This window comes from Halichondria panicea, chromosome 1 (genome assembly GCF_963675165.1).
Source record: "Halichondria panicea chromosome 1, odHalPani1.1, whole genome shotgun sequence".
NCBI lineage: Eukaryota > Metazoa > Porifera > Demospongiae > Suberitida > Halichondriidae > Halichondria > Halichondria panicea.
Window position 1 is genome coordinate 6,419,481 of NC_087377.1, and position 21,053 is coordinate 6,440,533.

Consider the following 21,053-nt stretch of genomic DNA (forward strand, 5'->3'; position numbering starts at 1 on the left):
TACACAGCCATGACGTACGTACTACGATAAACACAAACAAGGGGAACGACACTTTCACCATAATATACTAAAAAGTTGAACGCATGCTGCCCACACGCACTCAATTCGGTACGAACTCAAGAAACGGCTCGGCCAGGGTGAATATACAATTACCTGTGGTTGTGATTGCAATGGTTGACGTGAAACCAGCTCCATCCGCTGGATCGGTTGCACTGATGACAATGGTCTGGCTTCCTGAAGCTCCAGCGACAGACACAAAGAACGGGAATTGTCCACCTGCATGCAAACAGAAACAATGCGTCAATCACACGAGACCAACAAACAATGGATGAATTAAGGCATGCAGCAGAGACACCAAAACTCACATCCTTCTGTTACTGATGAATCATTGAAGCTGCACTCAAAGTCCAAGCCGTCGAGGTCCCTACTTGACGTGCAGCTCACACTCACTTGCTGAGACTCAGCGAGGAACTCGGCACTGCAGTTCAGGATCAGAGGAGCAAGTGTGGGACCTTGGGTAGGTTGAGCTGCATGTGTGGAATGGGGAACGTTTGACTAGCACACACTGACTATTATTATATCCTTCCGAAAACCACACGTATAATTACACATGCACTAGCAAGAATAATTATAATTGCACTTGAACCGGAAAAATAGGCATGTTTCAATCTCTCACCAATAGACAGAGTTGCAGCATCAGAGACGACTGATCCCGCACTGTTGGTCACAACGACTGTGTAATCTCCAGCATCGCCAGACTCAACATTGATAATTTGCAGGGTGGATGAATTGGATCCTTCGATGTCTCCGTCGACGTCAGTGAGAGCGTTCCCGCCAGGACCAAACCACTGGTAGCTCAATCCTTCACCAGAGGCTTCCACGGTGAGTGTGGCAGTTCCACCCGCTTCCGCATTCACATCGCTCGGTTGTACGTCAATTGCAGGACCTGTACACAAAGACGAGTAAAGCATGGACATGCCTGCCACACATGCAGACACAAATCAGATGAACTCACCGACGGAAAGTGAGACAGTGTCAGAATCGACAATTCCTCCATTGACAGTTGTAATTCGCACTCTATAGTCGCCAGCGTCATCTCGTCCAGCATTGGTAATCCGTAAAGTGGATGCGGTGGCTCCTTCGATCTCTCCATCAGGACCAAACCACTGGTAGCTCAGTCCCTCTCCGGTTGCCACCACACTGAGCGTGGCATTCCCACCCCGCTCAACGTCCACATTCTCTGGTTGGGTCCCAATCACGGGGGCTTCGCCTGAAACCGACATGCACACGAGTAATAATGCCTGAGCCGCATGTTTCAATTAATCTCACCGATAGACAGGGTTGCAGCATCAGAGGTGACTGATCCCGCACTGTTGGTCACAACGACTGTGTAGTCTCCAGCATCGCCAGGCTCAGCGTTGAAAACAGTCAACGTTCCTGAAGTGGACCCCTCAATCTCTCCGTCACTGTCAGTCAGAGCCACTCCGCCAGGACCAAACCACTGGTAGGTCAGTCCTGCACCAGAGGCCTCCACGGTGAATGAGGCACTTCCGCCTTGCTCGACACCCACACTCTCTGGTTGGGTCTCAATTTCAGGGGCTACATAGAGTGAGTAGTGAAACGATCAGCACTGAACTCAGCATTGCTTGTTTGGCACGAACAATGGAAGGGATTCACCACCGAGTCGACCATAATCAACTGGACCGCTCACCCACTTTTCAGAGGCTCAACGTGCTATGCTGCTATCAGCGGTGCACACACATGCAGTTACGTTGAGGAGGATCGAGCTTAGTTTACACTCTATAATTGTAGTTTACACGGCCATGACGTACGTACTACGATAAACACAAATAAGGGGAATGACACTTTCACTATAATATACTAAAAAGTTTAACGCATGCTGCCCACACGCACTCAATTTGGTACGAACTCAAGAAACGGCTCGGCCAGGGTGAATATACATTTACCTGTGGTTGTGATTGTAATGGTTGACGTGAAACCAGCTCCATCCGCTGGATCGGTTGCACTGATGACAATGGTCTGGCTTCCTGAAGCTCCAGCGACAGACACAAAGAACGGGAATTGTCCACCTGCATGCAAACAGAAACAATGCGTCAATCACACGAGACCAACAAACGATGGATGAAGGCATGCAGCAGAGACACCAAAACTCACATCCTTCTGTTACTGATGAATCATTGAAGCTGCACTCAAAGTCCAAGCCGTCGAGGTCCCTACTTGACGTGCAGCTCACACTCACTTGCTGAGACTCAGCGAGGAACTCGGCACTGCAGTTCAGGGTCAGAGGAGCAAGTGTGGGACCTTGGGTAGGTTGAGCTGCATGTGTGGAATGGGGAACGTTTGACTAGCACACACTGACTATTATTATATCCTTCCGAAAACCACACGTATAATTACACATGCTAGTACTAGCAAGAATATAATTGCACTTGAACCGGAAAAATAGGCATGTTTCAATCTCTCACCAATAGACAGAGTTGCAGCATCAGAGACGACTGATCCCGCACTGTTGGTCACAACGACTGTGTAATCTCCAGCATCGCCAGACTCAACATTGATAATTTGCAGGGTGGATGAATTGGATCCTTTGATGTCTCCGTCGACGTCAGTGAGAGCGTTCCCGCCAGGACCAAACCACTGGTAGCACAGTCTACGACCGGAGGTTACCACCGTTAATGTGGCAATTTCTCCGGTGCTGATAGTAACGTCACTTGGTTGTACTTCGATAATAGGAAGACACACTTGCTCAAAGGTTAGCAGGCAACTATCTTTCTTCGGACGGTCTCCGTTGTTTAATTCACATAATCTGATGCGCTGACAGAATGGTCGCTGGGTTTCTACGTACACCTTACACTCATATCCAAGTGCACAGTCAAACGCAGCACAGGGATCATCTACACATCACACAAAATATTATGTAAACCTTAAGAAATTGTGTGGACACAAGCATTGTGTTCAACATTATGCGAACATGTACACTCACAAAACTCACTGATGTAGATATCTGCGTCAGAGGCCAGTCTTGCACCAGAGGCCTCCACGCTGAATGAGGCATTTCCGGTTTGCTCGTCAAGTTCAGTGGCTACATAGAGTGCGTAGTAAAACGATCAGCACTGCCCTCAACGTTACTTTGCACAATATGGACTTTCAAACTCACCAATGAACAGTTCAGCACCATTCGAATCCACACATCCAGCAGCACTGGACACTCGGACAAAGTAGTCTCCAGCATCGCCAGACTGAGCATTGAAAATTTCCAGACTAGCTGTTCTAGATCCTCTGATCCCCCTGGAACTGACTGAAAGAGCCTCTCCTATAGGACCAAACCACTGGTAGCTCAGTCCACGACCGGAGGCTACCACCGTCAATGTGGCACTTCCTCCGGTGCTGATAGTAACGTCACTTGGTTGTACTTCGATAACAGGTAAACATACTTGCACCGAAATTAGCAGGCAAACTCTGCAGTCTCTGTTGCACTTACAGAATGGTAGCTTGGTTTCTACGTCTACCGCACACTCATGTCCAAATACACAGTCAACAACAGCACAGGCAGCACCTATACATAGGCAATAGATTTTGGAAGGCCATACTGATCGAGTCACAAAACGTTTCACAGACATATGCAGACTCATGGAATTATTACACAACAATGTCATAAGTTGCTGTGGTGTTGCTATATGCAGCAAGCTGCGCTGTGCTAATGCCTCTCGCCATGTTATACTTTCGCTCAAAAGTATTAGAGTGTAGGGGTAGTAGGTTAGTAGGGGTAGTAGGGGGAATCATAGATACAAGAGGAAGAGAATTGGAAACGAGGTCACGTGAACTCAATTAGCATAGACTATCCTCGTTAGACGGAATAATGTGGGCATGGTTTACACTAATAGTGTACACACAGACCACAAATGGCACGAATAAAGATCTAGCGTTGTATCTATGGTGCTAGTAAGGCACACAGTCATACATCATACTAGTATTGGTATTCTTTCTTAGCACAGGTTTTTGCTCTCTTCTCCCTCCACCCATGCCGCAGCAGATCTGTATGGACAGAAATAGCATAAAATATCACACCATTCAGATTGGGAAAAACAGCACCACAAGACTAGTTAAAAAATGTTATGAATATTTGATGCAGTATAAGATACCTACATTGTAAGTCAGCACAACAAAGCCATCTTTTCCTTTTATTTCATGTAACTACGGATCAACGGTAGGCTTTTACATTTTAAAAACTAGCCGATGTAGTGCAGCAGAATTAGGGAAAGTGTTAGTTGTAGCAGTTTTCAAGTCCTATAATAGTACTGTATAAGTGAGTTACTACCCACAAAGTGTAATAAATGGGTCTATCTCTTCAACTTTGTGTGCTTACTATCTCATACGAAAATAATTGATGCATGCAGTGACGCTCTTAAATCAACTTAGCTTATCTTGGTAGTCCGAAGAATCGCTCCAAATACGTTCTTTGCCACAACATTTTGCTCGCTTACAATAAAACGCGGATCAATTCTGGGGCTTACTGTAGGATTGATAGCGCACGTGATCTCATTTCCAATTATTTTCCTCTTGTATCTATGGGGGAATAAGCTTCTTTCTATAATGAATTTGACATTAAATTTGCATTTGAACTTCATACAACGAAAGTGATTATATCTATCTATATAAGAAAATACTTGTGTGTACATGCATCTATTGTACATGGTATCATTGTAGTGTTTTGTGGCTTACCAGGACCTAGGACCTCAAGAAAGATGAAAAATGATTATGCTCGGATCTGGATTGTCTCACACGTGGGGATGGTGTGCATGCGCATTAGATATACAGGAATAAGGGGTGTGTCTGCAAGAAGTCAAGTTCACAAACTTAATGGCTAGTAAATGCTTTAGCAACTCTTTTCTGACTCTTAATTGTAGCTAATAAAAAAGACTGGCGCTTTAGTGCAACAGCCTTCAATGTGAGTCAAACTAACCATAACTTGAGAAAGAAGCTTTAGTTTGCTAATCCACTAATCAAAATCCAAGAGAACGTGGCTAGAAGACTATAAAAGCTGCTAGTTTTCGTCACATTGCAACCGTTGAGCAGTTACAGCTGGAACAGACACACACACACACACGTAAAGCATGGACATGCCCGCCACACATGCAGACACAAATCAGATGAACTCACCGACGGAAAGTGACACAATGTCAGAATCGACAATTCCTCCGGTGACAGTTGTAATTCGCACTCTATAGTCGCCAGCGTCATCTGGTCCAGCATTGATAATCCGTAAAGTGGATGCGGTGGCTCCTCCAATCGCCCCATCACTGTCGGAGAGTGGTTCTCCATCAGGACCAAACCACTGGTAGCTCAGTTCCTCTCCGGTTGCCACCACACTGAGCGTGGCATTCCCACCCCGCTCAACGTCCACATTCTCTGGTTGGGTCACAATCACGGGGGCTTCGCCTGAAACCGACATGCACACGAATAATAATACCTGAGCCGAACAAATACGCATGTTTCAATTAATCTCACCGATAGACAGGGTTGCAGCATCAGAGATGACTGATCCCGCACTGTTGGTCACAACGACTGTGTAGTCTCCAGCATCTCCAGACTCAACATTGATGATTTGCAGGGTGGATGAATTGGATCCTTCGATGTCTCCGTCAACGTCAGTGAGAGCGTCCCCGCCAGGACCAAACCACTGGTAGCTCAACAGTCCTTCACCGGAGGCTTCCACGGTGAATGTGGCACTTCCACCCGCTTCCGCAGCATTCACATCGCTCGGCTGTACGTCAATTGCAGGACCTGTACACAAAGGCAAGTAAAGCATGAACATGCACGCCCGCCACACAGACACAAACTGAGCCGTAAGAGTATAGGCATGTTTCAAATCTCACCAATAGACAGACTTGCAGCATCAGAGGTGACTGATCCCGCACTGTTGGTCACAACGACCGTGTAGTCTCCCGCATCGCCAGGCTCAGCGTTGAAAACTGTCAACGTTCCTGAAGTGGACCCCTCAATCTCTCCGTCACTGTCAGTCAGAGCCACTCCGCCAGGACCAAACCACTGGTAGGTCAGTCCTGCACCAGAGGCCTCCACGGTGAATGAGGCACTTCCGCCTTGCTCGACACCCACACTCTCTGGTTGGGTCTCAATTTCAGGGGCTACATAGAGTGAGTAGTGAAACGATCAGCACTGAACTCAGCATTGCTTGTTTGGCACGAACAATGGAAGGGATTCACCACCGAGTCGACCATAATCAACTGGACCGCTCACCCACTTTTTAGAGGCTCAACGTGCTATGCTGCTATCAGCGGTGCACACACATGCAGTTACGTTGAGGAGGATCGAGCTTAGTTTACACTCTATAATTGTAGTTTACACGGCCATGACGTACGTACTACGATAAACACAAACAAGGGGAACGACACTTTCACCATAATATACTAAAAAGTTTAACGCATGCTGCCCACACGCACTCAATTCGGTACGAACTCAAGAAACGGCTCGGCCAGGGTGAATATACAATTACCTGTGGTTGTGATTGCAATGGTTGACGTGAAACCAGCTCCATCCGCTGGATCGGTTGCACTGATGACAATGGTCTGGCTTCCTGAAGCTCCAGCGACAGACACAAAGAACGGGAATTGTCCACCTGCATGCAAACAGAAACAATGCGTCAATCACACGAGACCAACAAACAATGGATGAATTAAGGCATGCAGCAGAGACACCAAAACTCACATCCTTCTGTTACTGATGAATCATTGAAGCTGCACTCAAAGTCCAAGCCGTCGAGGTCCCTACTTGACGTGCAGCTCACACTCACTTGCTGAGACTCAGCGAGGAACTCGGCACTGCAGTTCAGGATCAGAGGAGCAAGTGTGGGACCTTGGGTAGGTTGAGCTGCATGTGTGGAATGGGGAACGTTTGACTAGCACACACTGACTATTATTATATCCTTCCGAAAACCACACGTATAATTACACATGCACTAGCAAGAATAATTATAATTGCACTTGAACCGGAAAAATAGGCATGTTTCAATCTCTCACCAATAGACAGAGTTGCAGCATCAGAGACGACTGATCCCGCACTGTTGGTCACAACGACTGTGTAATCTCCAGCATCGCCAGACTCAACATTGATAATTTGCAGGGTGGATGAATTGGATCCTTCGATGTCTCCGTCGACGTCAGTGAGAGCGTTCCCGCCAGGACCAAACCACTGGTAGCTCAATCCTTCACCAGAGGCTTCCACGGTGAGTGTGGCAGTTCCACCCGCTTCCGCATTCACATCGCTCGGTTGTACGTCAATTGCAGGACCTGTACACAAAGACGAGTAAAGCATGGACATGCCTGCCACACATGCAGACACAAATCAGATGAACTCACCGACGGAAAGTGAGACAGTGTCAGAATCGACAATTCCTCCATTGACAGTTGTAATTCGCACTCTATAGTCGCCAGCGTCATCTCGTCCAGCATTGGTAATCCGTAAAGTGGATGCGGTGGCTCCTTCGATCTCTCCATCAGGACCAAACCACTGGTAGCTCAGTCCCTCTCCGGTTGCCACCACACTGAGCGTGGCATTCCCACCCCGCTCAACGTCCACATTCTCTGGTTGGGTCCCAATCACGGGGGCTTCGCCTGAAACCGACATGCACACGAGTAATAATGCCTGAGCCGCATGTTTCAATTAATCTCACCGATAGACAGGGTTGCAGCATCAGAGGTGACTGATCCCGCACTGTTGGTCACAACGACTGTGTAGTCTCCAGCATCGCCAGGCTCAGCGTTGAAAACAGTCAACGTTCCTGAAGTGGACCCCTCAATCTCTCCGTCACTGTCAGTCAGAGCCACTCCGCCAGGACCAAACCACTGGTAGGTCAGTCCTGCACCAGAGGCCTCCACGGTGAATGAGGCACTTCCGCCTTGCTCGACACCCACACTCTCTGGTTGGGTCTCAATTTCAGGGGCTACATAGAGTGAGTAGTGAAACGATCAGCACTGAACTCAGCATTGCTTGTTTGGCACGAACAACGGAAGGGATTCACCACCGAGTCGACCATAATCAACTGGACCGCTCACCCACTTTTCAGAGGCTCAACGTGCTATGCTGCTATCAGCGGTGCACACACATGCAGTTACGTTGAGGAGGATCGAGCTTAGTTTACACTCTATAATTGTAGTTTACACGGCCATGACGTACGTACTACGATAAACACAAATAAGGGGAATGACACTTTCACTATAATATACTAAAAAGTTTAACGCATGCTGCCCACACGCACTCAATTTGGTACGAACTCAAGAAACGGCTCGGCCAGGGTGAATATACATTTACCTGTGGTTGTGATTGTAATGGTTGACGTGAAACCAGCTCCATCCGCTGGATCGGTTGCACTGATGACAATGGTCTGGCTTCCTGAAGCTCCAGCGACAGACACAAAGAACGGGAATTGTCCACCTGCATGCAAACAGAAACAATGCGTCAATCACACGAGACCAACAAACGATGGATGAAGGCATGCAGCAGAGACACCAAAACTCACATCCTTCTGTTACTGATGAATCATTGAAGCTGCACTCAAAGTCCAAGCCGTCGAGGTCCCTACTTGACGTGCAGCTCACACTCACTTGCTGAGACTCAGCGAGGAACTCGGCACTGCAGTTCAGGATCAGAGGAGCAAGTGTGGGACCTTGGGTAGGTTGAGCTGCATGTGTGGAATGGGGAACGTTTGACTAGCACACACTGACTATTATTATATCCTTCCGAAAACCACACGTATAATTACACATGCTAGTACTAGCAAGAATATAATTGCACTTGAACCGGAAAAATAGGCATGTTTCAATCTCTCACCAATAGACAGAGTTGCAGCATCAGAGACGACTGATCCCGCACTGTTGGTCACAACGACTGTGTAATCTCCAGCATCGCCAGACTCAACATTGATAATTTGCAGGGTGGATGAATTGGATCCTTTGATGTCTCCGTCGACGTCAGTGAGAGCGTTCCCGCCAGGACCAAACCACTGGTAGCACAGTCTACGACCGGAGGTTACCACCGTTAATGTGGCAATTTCTCCGGTGCTGATAGTAACGTCACTTGGTTGTACTTCGATAATAGGAAGACACACTTGCTCAAAGGTTAGCAGGCAACTATCTTTCTTCGGACGGTCTCCGTTGTTTAATTCACATAATCTGATGCGCTGACAGAATGGTCGCTGGGTTTCTACGTACACCTTACACTCATATCCAAGTGCACAGTCAAACGCAGCACAGGGATCATCTACACATCACACAAAATATTATGTAAACCTTAAGAAATTGTGTGGACACAAGCATTGTGTTCAACATTATGCGAACATGTACACTCACAAAACTCACTGATGTAGATATCTGCGTCAGAGGCCAGTCTTGCACCAGAGGCCTCCACGCTGAATGAGGCATTTCCGGTTTGCTCGTCAAGTTCAGTGGCTACATAGAGTGCGTAGTAAAACGATCAGCACTGCCCTCAACGTTACTTTGCACAATATGGACTTTCAAACTCACCAATGAACAGTTCAGCACCATTCGAATCCACACATCCAGCAGCACTGGACACTCGGACAAAGTAGTCTCCAGCATCGCCAGACTGAGCATTGAAAATTTCCAGACTAGCTGTTCTAGATCCTCTGATCCCCCTGGAACTGACTGAAAGAGCCTCTCCTATAGGACCAAACCACTGGTAGCTCAGTCCACGACCGGAGGCTACCACCGTCAATGTGGCACTTCCTCCGGTGCTGATAGTAACGTCACTTGGTTGTACTTCGATAACAGGTAAACATACTTGCACCGAAATTAGCAGGCAAACTCTGCAGTCTCTGTTGCACTTACAGAATGGTAGCTTGGTTTCTACGTCTACCGCACACTCATGTCCAAATACACAGTCAACAACAGCACAGGCAGCACCTATACATAGGCAATAGATTTTGGAAGGCCATACTGATCGAGTCACAAAACGTTTCACAGACATATGCAGACTCATGGAATTATTACACAACAATGTCATAAGTTGCTGTGGTGTTGCTATATGCAGCAAGCTGCGCTGTGCTAATGCCTCTCGCCATGTTATACTTTCGCTCAAAAGTATTAGAGTGTAGGGGTAGTAGGTTAGTAGGGGTAGTAGGGGGAATCATAGATACAAGAGGAAGAGAATTGGAAACGAGGTCACGTGAACTCAATTAGCATAGACTATCCTCGTTAGACGGAATAATGTGGGCGTGGTTTACACTAATAGTGTACACACAGACCACAAATGGCACGAATAAAGATCTAGCGTTGTATCTATGGTGCTAGTAAGGCACACAGTCATACATCATACTAGTATTGGTATTCTTTCTCAGCACAGGTTTTTGCTCTCTTCTCCCTCCACCCATGCCGCAGCAGATCTGTATGGACAGAAATAGCATAAAATATCACACCATTCAGATTGGGAAAAACAGCACCACAAGACTAGTTAAAAAATGTTATGAACATTTGCAGTATAAGATACCTACATTGTAAGTCAGCACAACAAAGCCATCTTTTCCTTTTATTTCATGTAACTACGGATCAACGGTAGGCTTTTACATTTTAAAAACTAGCCGATGCAGTGCAGCAGAATTAGGGAAAGTGTTAGTTGTAGCAGTTTTCAAGTCCTATAATAGTACTGTATAAGTGAGTTACTACCCACAAAGTGTAATAAATGGGTCTATCTCTTCAACTTTGTGTGCTTACTATCTCATACGAAAATAATTGATGCATGCAGTGACGCTCTTAAATCAACTTAGCTTATCTTGGTAGTCCGAAGAATCGCTCCAAATACGTTCTTTGCCACAACATTTTGCTCGCTTACAATAAAACGCGGATCAATTCTGGGGCTTACTGTAGGATTGATAGCGCACGTGATCTCATTTCCAATTATTTTCCTCTTGTATCTATGGGGGAATAAGCTTCTTTCTATAATGAATTTGACATTAAATTTGCATTTGAACTTCATACAACGAAAGTGATTATATCTATCTATATAAGAAAATACTTGTGTGTACATGCATCTATTGTACATGGTATCATTGTAGTGTTTTGTGGCTTACCAGGACCTAGGACCTCAAGAAAGATGAAAAATGATTATGCTCGGATCTGGATTGTCTCACACGTGGGGATGGTGCGCATGCGCATTAGGTATACAGGAATAAGGGGTGTGTCTGCAAGAAGTCAAGTTCACAAACTTAATGGCTAGTAAATGCTTTAGCAACTCTTTTCTGACTCTTAATTGTAGCTAATAAAAAAGACTGGCGCTTTAGTGCAACAGCCTTCAATGTGAGTCAAACTAACCATAACGTGAGAAAGAAGCTTTAGTTTGCTAATCCACTAATTAAAATCCAAGAGAACGTGGCTAGAAGACTATAAAAGCTGCTAGTTTTCGTCACATTGCAACCGTTGAGCAGTTACAGCTGGAACAGACACACACACACACACGTAAAGCATGGACATGCCCGCCACACATGCAGACACAAATCAGATGAACTCACCGACGGAAAGTGACACAATGTCAGAATCGACAATTCCTCCGGTGACAGTTGTAATTCGCACTCTATAGTCGCCAGCGTCATCTGGTCCAGCATTGATAATCCGTAAAGTGGATGCGGTGGCTCCTCCAATCGCCCCATCACTGTCGGAGAGTGGTTCTCCATCAGGACCAAACCACTGGTAGCTCAGTTCCTCTCCGGTTGCCACCACACTGAGCGTGGCATTCCCACCCCGCTCAACGTCCACATTCTCTGGTTGGGTCACAATCACGGGGGCTTCGCCTGAAACCGACATGCACACGAATAATAATACCTGAGCCGAACAAATACGCATGTTTCAATTAATCTCACCGATAGACAGGGTTGCAGCATCAGAGATGACTGATCCCGCACTGTTGGTCACAACGACTGTGTAGTCTCCAGCATCTCCAGACTCAACATTGATGATTTGCAGGGTGGATGAATTGGATCCTTCGATGTCTCCGTCAACGTCAGTGAGAGCGTCCCCGCCAGGACCAAACCACTGGTAGCTCAACAGTCCTTCACCGGAGGCTTCCACGGTGAATGTGGCACTTCCACCCGCTTCCGTAGCATTCACATTGCTCGGCTGTACGTCAATTGCAGGACCTGTACACAAAGGCAAGTAAAGCATGAACATGCACGCCCGCCACACAGACACAAACTGAGCCGTAAGAATATAGGCATGTTTCAAATCTCACCAATAGACAGACTTGCAGCATCAGAGGTGACTGATCCCGCACTGTTGGTCACAACGACCGTGTAGTCTCCCGCATCGCCAGGCTCAGCGTTGAAAACTGTCAACGTTCCTGAAGTGGACCCCTCAATCTCTCCGTCACTGTCAGTCAGAGCCACTCCGCCAGGACCAAACCACTGGTAGGTCAGTCCTGCACCAGAGGCCTCCACGGTGAATGAGGCACTTCCGCCTTGCTCGACACCCACACTCTCTGGTTGGGTCTCAATTTCAGGGCCTACATAGAGTGAGTAGTGAAACGATCAGCACTGAACTCAGCATTGCTTGTTTGGCACGAACAATGGAAGGGATTCACCACCGAGTCGACCATAATCAACTGGACCGCTAACCCACTTTTTAGTGGCTCAACGTGCTATGCTGCTATCAGCGGTGCACACACATGCAGTTACGTTGAGGAGGATCGAGCTTAGTTTACACTCTATAATTGTAGTTTACACGGCCATGACGTACGTACTACGATAAACACAAACAAGGGGAACGACACTTTCACCATAATATACTAAAAAGTTTAACGCATGCTGCCCACACGCACTCAATTTGGTACGAACTCAAGAAACGGCTCGGCCAGGGTGAATACACATTTACCTGTGGTTGTGATTGTAATGGTTGACGTGAAACCAGCTCCATCCGCTGGATCGGTTGCACTGATGACAATGGTCTGGCTTCCTGAAGCTCCAGCGACAGACACAAAGAACGGGAATTGTCCACCTGCATGCAAACAGAAACAATGCGTCAATCACACGAGACCAACAAACGATGGATGAATTAAGGCATGCAGCAGAGACACCAAAACTCACATCCTTCTGTTACTGATGAATCATTGAAGCTGCACTCAAAGTCCAAGCCGTCGAGGTCCCTACTTGACGTGCAGCTCACACTCACTTGCTGAGACTCAGCGAGGAACTCGGCACTGCAGTTCAGGATCAGAGGAGCAAGTGTGGGACCTTGGGTAGGTTGAGCTGCATGTGTGGAATGGGGAACGTTTGACTAGCACACACTGACTATTATTATATCCTTCCGAAAACCACACGTATAATTACACATGCACTAGCAAGAATAATTATAATTGCACTTGAACCGTAAAAATAGGCATGTTTCAATCTCTCACCAATAGACAGAGTTGCAGCATCAGAGACGACTGATCCCGCACTGTTGGTCACAACGACTGTGTAATCTCCAGCATCGCCAGACTCAACATTGATAATTTGCAGGGTGGATGAATTGGATCCTTCGATGTCTCCGTCGACGTCAGTGAGAGCGTTCCCGCCAGGACCAAACCACTGGTAGCTCAATCCTTCACCAGAGGCTTCCACGGTGAATGTGGCAGTTCCACCCGCTTCCGCATTCACATCGCTCGGTTGTACGTCAATTGCAGGACCTGTACACAAGCACGAGTAAAGCATGGACATGCCCGCCACACATGCATGCAGGCACAAATCAGATGAACTCACCGACGGAAAGTGAGACAGTGTCAGAATCGACAATTCCTCCATTGACAGTTGTAATTCGCACTCTATAGTCTCCAACGTCATCTGGTCCAGCATTGGTAATCCGTAAAGTGGATGCGGTGGCTCCTTCAATCTCTCCACCAGGACCAAACCACTGGTAGCTCAGTCCCTCTCCGGTTGCCACCACACTGAGCGTGGCATTCCCACCCAGCTCAACGTCCACATTCTCTGGTTGGCTGTCAATCACGGGGGCTTCGCCTGAATAGTAAACACGCTTAAGATTGGCCTGTTATGAGAACTATTATAATTATCATCTTTACACACGATGTAAATATATCTACATGTATCACTCCTATTTAAGTCAATATAATGGTAACTTTTACAGGCCTAAAATGTGTGCAACTTACGTTCATCAATGATAATGAAGCTAGATGAAAACAAAGCACCAGATGTAGGAGGCAGAAAAGGTGGACCCAAAAAGTTAGTACGTATTCTTTGAATTTGAAACCCCTCTTGGTTCTCTGTAACATTGTCTGGATAAAGTGTAAACTCAAAATCTAACGTCTGGTTGCCTGGACCAAACACTAGCAGGACAGTATTCTCCCCTGGAGCAGAGATAGAGTAGTCATTGTTACTAATACTTCCATCTCCATTCAATGTAGATATCGTGGCTGGTGAAATACTGGCATTTGGTGTGTTAGAGCTGCCTTCAATAGTAACAAGGAAGGTCTGTTCTGATATGCGCCCATCTTGCTTTTCAAGAGTAACAGTGACGTTCCGTGCCTCCTGAGGCTCAACAAAGGTGTATGATGCATTCTCAAACCCAATACGTATATCTGTAATGGTAATTAAAGCCTCACAAACAATATTTAACATAAATGTTACAAACCATCGTCATCTTGAATGATGCAGAGTGATGAGCGTCTGCCTGAACTCTCGTCATTGCTTCCTTGAACTGAGACAACAAGTATGAACACTTCCTCATCAGCTTCATCGAATTCATCATTTACGATAGGTATTTGGACGTCAACATCATTTTTCTGGGATCCGTCCTCATCAGCCTCTACAGTTACAGCAATTGCATCTGGTGAGAAGTCTTGAAGGCTCTCAGGAAAACCTAAAAAGAGAATTCAAAAATAGTCACTGATGATAACGAGTGTTGCAAACTGCGCTGTGCTAATGCCTCTCACCATGTTTTGCTTTCGCTCAAAAGTATTAGAGTGTTGGAAGAAAGTGTGTATAATTATCTAACTGAGAATAACTGAGAAGATGAAAGCACCGCGGGTGCTGATGCCTCGGTGGAGGTGCCAAAGCTACATAACATAAAACTACTAATAGCTAGCTTTTATACACACATTAATTTTATCATGATGAACATTTTTGCATGCAATCACAGGGAAACTCAAATAGTGGGTAATGATCGACCGTGATTGTTGTTAAAAACGATCGATGCCAAAAGTTCAAGTAAAAATTAATGGCTGCAAGTCAGCAGAGCCTTGTAGCTCTTTTCTCACTCTTGCAGCTACCAATAGCTAGCGTTATAGTGCAGAGCTAACTACTAAGTAGAATAGCAACACTCGGTGAACAAGGTTTGCTACGGACTCTTCTAAAAAGGCTGCAATGGCATTCTAAGTAAGCAAAACTAGGCATAACTCGAGAACGAAGCTTTATTTTGTAAATCCACAAATAGCATGCCGAGAAAACATGACTAGAAGCCTATAGAAACTCTTACTTGCACTTCATTGATCCTTGAGCAGCTGAAATAGTCTACACACACAGACAGACACACAAACACACTACCGTATACCTCGCTTGCGCATGCGCACCGAGGCATAAAAAGACTTGTACATGCATCTATTGTATTATAATTGACTTGTGTACATCCATCAGTGTTTTGTGGCTTCCAGACCTGAAGTATTTTCCAGGATCTGGGGTTCAAAATTGCCAGAGGAGGTAGGACATGCATCACGTACGCCTCAATTAATTAACAATCCAGATTTAACAGCAAAAATTTGGACAAGGATTTGTGCATGAAAAGTAAGGATCTTCAAGCAGCCAAAACAGTAGCGATCCCACGGTAATTTTCTCTAAAATTTAGCTATCATGTAGTGAAAGGATAGTAGTACTAACTTGTGGATCAGCAATCCCAGTGGGATCCCGGCTCAATAGCTTGAAATTCACCATCAAACCTACTGTACATAAGCTACTATGGAGAGCAGTCTATGGAGATTCATTCCATTGCCATGTGATTGATGACACATGTCCCACCTCCTCTGGCTAGCTGTTTAACAGCTCTTTTTCTGACTCGTGTAGCTATTAAACAAAAAGCTAGCGCTTCAGTGCAAGGCTGTGTTGAATAGAAAGTTTGTGCGAACAGATGATGCTATGAAAGATTCTAAAGAGACTGCAACAGCCTTCACTGTATAAAGTAAAATTAGCCATTAAACTACCGGTAGAAAACAAAGCTTTAGTTTGCAAATCCACAAATCAAAATCCAAGAGAACTTGGCAAGCCTATAGAAGCTGTTAGTTTTCATCGCATAGCAACCGTTGAGCAGTTATGGCTGGAATATGGAATACACACACACACACGTAGACGTACGTCTAGACATAGACACACACACAGTCAGCTTTACAGTATCCCTCGAGGCATAATAACAAAAACTTACATCTAGCACGATTCGGAGAGTATGGATTGTCATCATCTGGAATACCATCAGGTATTGGTTGACCCAATCTGATAGCATCTTCGACAACGTACGGAGTCAGCAGTGCAGTAACCCTATTGGCCAGTCTTAAGTTCTTCCTGATGGTAACTTCTATAAATCCAGTTCTCTCAGAAGCACTGTAATCGTTTTCTTCCAACTCAAAGTTTACAACTGAATGAAGAGAAAGTATGGTTTTCAAAAACAAGCAAGTAGCTATATAATAGCGTTGATTCTAGGCCGCAGGGAGCAGCTTGGTATACTTTGCATGCATGTGTATGCAAAGTATATTTCACAAATTTCACGATACAAATTGTAAATAAACAGATTCACGCAGATTATTTCAAACAGAACAAGGGTAACCTCAGATCAAACTCACATAATCTTGCATTTAGATACTCCTACTTTGTTATTGCCACCCATGTGTATGGAATAGGTTACCAACTTCAGTTGTGCAATCAACGGGGGACCTACCTTTAAACAATTTATTAGGTCACCTGTCATATTATATCCTTTTAATCCCAGTATTAAATCTTTTTTCCCCCCTCTTAGTTCTGTTTGTTTTGTTCGTTGTGTGCGTGTATATGTTTTGGGAAGCACCTAGATAGGATTACCTTTTGTGCGACGCGTTCCATGCATGTATATGTATTGGATAATTATTTCACAAAGGAAGAATTTTTGTTGATCTATGTGGTAAAATGTTCATGTTGAATAATTGTGCTGCAGCAGTGTTGCATCTTCTAGCTCTGTTTAGCAAAGACTTTAAGAGGAGACCTTCCTGGCAGCTCTAGCTGTAGTTAGTAAGAGTGATGGACTCTTCTTACACATTATTTTGTAGAGGTTGAATGAATAACTTCCTGAGTGTCGAGTCTAAAAGCTTTTAGGAGGATCGTTATATAGCTCTTTATCTTCAGAAATAACTTCTTGTCAAACATAAAAGGTAGCGCATAATTATTTGAAAGGCCATAACTTTAGTTCCAAAATTTGGTAGTAGATAGATTGACTTGCCTGGTCCATAATCACAGGGGACCAGCAGGAACAAGAAAGGGCGTAAACCAAAGCAGGACTCAGTTATCTTTGCACAATACTTATGTAATGAGTGTACTAACTTCAGATTACAAAATAGTAGTGTATAATACTGTACCAGGCCGCTCCTCCGAGTTTCGAGGGCGGCCTGGAATCGAATGTATTCAGCACGTACAATATTTCATTTGTGATAGCTCACCGTCACTGTCTATAATCACAACTGTTAGACTGTTTAGAAACAATGCGTTGGGTGGTGGGGTGGATGTTAGAGTCAGCTCAAACAGGAGCGTTTCATCATCCTCTGCAGCAATACTGTCAGCTCTCAGAGTGAACTGGTAGATAGCATTCCTAGTTGTAAATACTCTAAATCTAGGATTTCCCAAAGAGTAGTCTCTGGTGGGACCTGCATATATAGCAGGTGGGAAATTGTTGTGACTTTGCTTGTCACACATCAAATTAATTTTAACATACTTGCAGTTCCAGCAGGGTCTACTGCAACGTTTCCTAGAAGGATGGTAGTGGTGGTACTAGGACGCTTCAGATATCCAATCTCAATCTCATAAGCAGATAAACGCTCAGGTAGAACAAGACGATTCTCCAGGAATCCATACACTATATACAGCAAAAATAACTCGTTCCTTAGAAAATTGATCAGAGTAAATAAACATACCTATACAATCAAAGCATTGGTCCGATGTTGTGTATGATAGTGCCTCTGTATTGACACAGCACTCTCTTCTCTCAATCTCTTCTGAACCCGTAGCTCCCAGCCCAATAGTGTCACCAGAACATTGGTAGTCAAGAAAACACCCACGGATAAAGCTAGGATCTGCAGAAATATATACATCATAATTTACGAATTAGCAATACCGATTGAAACTTGTTTCTTTTCATGTATAATTATGGGCATGGTGACTTTAACCCGAGACACGTGGTGGTTGCGGGTTTTAGTAGTTGGACAAGGACAGTGTATTTGCTTGTTATAATTTGTGTGTCACGGTATTCTGAGCCTGCATTCCCACCTGGATGTCAAAGTACTGTGTTCTTACAGCATGGATATGCAGCCTCAACATAACTAGTTGTATAACTGCGAGCAAAAGCTAAGAAGCTCAAGCTTGGGTGTGGTTTCCTGGCATTGAAACGCAAATATTAAACCCATAAATTTTCTGCTGAGGGCTCTGGAGCCAGAACACGTACCACAGCAGTAATGATATTCTCAAAGCCTTACCAGAGCTTAGGGCATAATAATTATATTATGTACATGAGATTTGTATTTCAAAAACACGTATTTTAATCAGCCTGCATTCGAGGCTAGATCTTTTAAAATACTCTTCTGCACTTTTTCTGCAATTTTATAGATCTACAACTACCGACGATTAATTTTAAGCAATTTGTGCTCTTTGTTTCATACTGTAGGTGACAAATATAGGTGTCTCTACAACAAACAAAAGGTTTAATCTCTCTTACTAAAATAATGGTTTAAAGCCTGACTAATTTATTGTAGCCAAACTATGTTGCCTATTATCTCATCATGTCCTACAGTATAAAAGCTATATTAATTTTGTTAATTAAGAAACTTACTGAACGTCAAAAAGGCACGATCAGAAATGACAGATCCATCAGAGTTTGACACTACACAACTATAGCCTCCAGCATTACTCAGTTGCACATTTAAGATCTGCAGAGTGGCTGTATTTGACCCTTCAATCTCTCCAGCTTGGTCTGAAAGGGGCTCTCCATCCGGGCCAAACCACTCGTAGCTCAATCCTTCACCAGAGGCTTCCACGGTGAATGTCGCAGTTCCACCCACTTCCGCATTCACATCGCTCGGTTGTACATCAATTGCAGGACCTGTACACAAAGACGAGTAAAGCATGGACATGCCCGCCACACATGCAGACACAAATCAGATAAACTCACCGACGGAAAGTGAGACAATGTCAGAATCGATAATTCCTCCATTGGCTGTTGTAATTCGCACACTATATTCTCCAGCGGCATCTGATCCAGCGTTGATAATCCGTAGAGTAGATGTGGTGGCTCCTTCAATCACCCCATCACTGTCGAAGAGTGGTTCTCCATCAGGACCAAACCACTGGTAGCTCAGTCCCTCTCCGGTTGCCACCACACTGAGCGTGGCATTCCCACCCCGCTCAACGTCCACATTCTCTGGTTGGGTCTCAATCACGGGACTTTCACCTGAAAATGCCATACAAGCAAGTAATAAACTAGAATGGTGAAAGTACGCAGCTCACCAATAGATAGAGTTGCTGCATCAGAATCGACTGATCCCGCATTATTGGTCACGACGACTGTGTAGTCTCCAGCATCGCCAGACTCAACATTGATAATTTGCAGAGTGGGTGAATTGGATCCATTGATGTCTCCGTCAACGTCAGTGAGAGCGTTCCCGCCAGGACCATACCACTGGTAGCTCAACCCTTCACCAGAAGCTTCTACGGTGAATGTGACACTTCCACCTGCTTCTGCATTCACATCGCTTGGTTGTACGTCAATTGCAGGACCTGTTAACAAAGACAAGTGAAGCATGGACATGTCAGTAAAATAAACAAATTAGATGAACTCACCAACGAAAAGTGCAACAATGTCAGAATCAACAATTCCTCCATTGGCATTTGTGATTCGCACTCTATAGTCTCCAGCGTCATCTGGTCCAGCATTGATAATCCGTAAAGTGGACGTGGTAGCTCCTTCAATCTCTCCATCACTGTCAGAGAGAGGTTCTCCATCAGGACCAAACCACTGGTAGCTCAGTCCCTCTCCGGTTGCCACAACACTGAATGTGGTATTTCCATCCCGCTCAACTTCCACATTCTCTGGTTGGGTCTCAATCACGGGACTTTCACCTGAAACCCATCATGCAAGCAAGTAAAACTAGAGTGGTGAAAGTATGCATCTCACCAATAGATAGAGTTGCTGCATCGGAGTCGACTGATCCTGCACTGTTGGTCACGACGACTGTGTAGTCTCCAGCATCGCCAGACTCAACATTGATGATTTGGAGGGTGGATGAATTCGATCCTTCGATGTCTCCGTCAACGTCAGTAAGAGCGTTCCCGCCAGGACCAAACCACTGGTAGCTCAACAATCCTTCACCAGAGGCTTCCACAGTGAATGTGACAGTTCCACCCGCTTCCGCATTCACATCGCTTGGTTGTACGTCAATTGCAGGACCTATACACAAAGACAAGTAAAGTTTCATGCCCGCCACGCATGCAGACACAAATCAATTGAACTCACCGACGGAAAGTGAGACAATGTCAGAATCGACAATTCCTCCATTGGCAGTTGTAATTCGCACTCTATAGTCTCCAGCGTCATCTGGTCCAGCATTGATAATCCGTAAAGTGGACGTGGTAGCTCCTTCAATCTCTCCATCACTGTCAGAGAGAGGTTCTCCATCAGGACCAAACCACTGGTAGCTCAGTCCCTCTCCGGTTGCCACAACACTGAATGTGGTATTTCCATCCCGCTCAACTTCCACATTCTCTGGTTGAGTCTCAATCACGGGACTTTCACCTGAAA

At 45.3% G+C, this 21,053-nt stretch overlaps 1 protein-coding gene across 1 annotated transcript in view; it reads right to left on the minus strand.

Moving 5' to 3' along the window:
- Nucleotides 1–21,053, minus strand: part of LOC135352439 (titin-like) — a 35,073-nt gene that overhangs the window by 12,981 nt on the left and 1,039 nt on the right. The window contains exons 4-45 of the mRNA XM_064551622.1: nucleotides 20,769–21,047; nucleotides 20,430–20,702; nucleotides 20,096–20,374; nucleotides 19,763–20,032; nucleotides 19,428–19,706; nucleotides 19,089–19,358; nucleotides 18,178–18,336; nucleotides 17,979–18,119; nucleotides 17,707–17,910; nucleotides 16,446–16,655; nucleotides 14,667–14,894; nucleotides 14,185–14,613; nucleotides 13,781–14,035; nucleotides 13,438–13,707; nucleotides 13,127–13,288; nucleotides 12,915–13,037; nucleotides 12,277–12,546; nucleotides 11,909–12,184; nucleotides 11,561–11,839; nucleotides 9,561–9,959; nucleotides 9,396–9,485; nucleotides 8,869–9,297; nucleotides 8,558–8,719; nucleotides 8,350–8,472; nucleotides 7,712–7,981; nucleotides 7,398–7,652; nucleotides 7,059–7,328; nucleotides 6,748–6,909; nucleotides 6,536–6,658; nucleotides 5,898–6,167; nucleotides 5,530–5,805; nucleotides 5,182–5,460; nucleotides 3,179–3,577; nucleotides 3,014–3,103; nucleotides 2,487–2,915; nucleotides 2,176–2,337; nucleotides 1,968–2,090; nucleotides 1,330–1,599; nucleotides 1,016–1,270; nucleotides 677–946; nucleotides 366–527; nucleotides 154–276 (exon numbers count right to left, since the gene is read on the minus strand). Coding sequence (XP_064407692.1) covers nucleotides 154–276; nucleotides 366–527; nucleotides 677–946; nucleotides 1,016–1,270; nucleotides 1,330–1,599; nucleotides 1,968–2,090; nucleotides 2,176–2,337; nucleotides 2,487–2,915; nucleotides 3,014–3,103; nucleotides 3,179–3,577; nucleotides 5,182–5,460; nucleotides 5,530–5,805; nucleotides 5,898–6,167; nucleotides 6,536–6,658; nucleotides 6,748–6,909; nucleotides 7,059–7,328; nucleotides 7,398–7,652; nucleotides 7,712–7,981; nucleotides 8,350–8,472; nucleotides 8,558–8,719; nucleotides 8,869–9,297; nucleotides 9,396–9,485; nucleotides 9,561–9,959; nucleotides 11,561–11,839; nucleotides 11,909–12,184; nucleotides 12,277–12,546; nucleotides 12,915–13,037; nucleotides 13,127–13,288; nucleotides 13,438–13,707; nucleotides 13,781–14,035; nucleotides 14,185–14,613; nucleotides 14,667–14,894; nucleotides 16,446–16,655; nucleotides 17,707–17,910; nucleotides 17,979–18,119; nucleotides 18,178–18,336; nucleotides 19,089–19,358; nucleotides 19,428–19,706; nucleotides 19,763–20,032; nucleotides 20,096–20,374; nucleotides 20,430–20,702; nucleotides 20,769–21,047 — 10,047 coding nt within the window. The remainder of the gene's footprint in view (nucleotides 1–153; nucleotides 277–365; nucleotides 528–676; nucleotides 947–1,015; nucleotides 1,271–1,329; nucleotides 1,600–1,967; nucleotides 2,091–2,175; nucleotides 2,338–2,486; nucleotides 2,916–3,013; nucleotides 3,104–3,178; nucleotides 3,578–5,181; nucleotides 5,461–5,529; nucleotides 5,806–5,897; nucleotides 6,168–6,535; nucleotides 6,659–6,747; nucleotides 6,910–7,058; nucleotides 7,329–7,397; nucleotides 7,653–7,711; nucleotides 7,982–8,349; nucleotides 8,473–8,557; nucleotides 8,720–8,868; nucleotides 9,298–9,395; nucleotides 9,486–9,560; nucleotides 9,960–11,560; nucleotides 11,840–11,908; nucleotides 12,185–12,276; nucleotides 12,547–12,914; nucleotides 13,038–13,126; nucleotides 13,289–13,437; nucleotides 13,708–13,780; nucleotides 14,036–14,184; nucleotides 14,614–14,666; nucleotides 14,895–16,445; nucleotides 16,656–17,706; nucleotides 17,911–17,978; nucleotides 18,120–18,177; nucleotides 18,337–19,088; nucleotides 19,359–19,427; nucleotides 19,707–19,762; nucleotides 20,033–20,095; nucleotides 20,375–20,429; nucleotides 20,703–20,768; nucleotides 21,048–21,053) is intronic.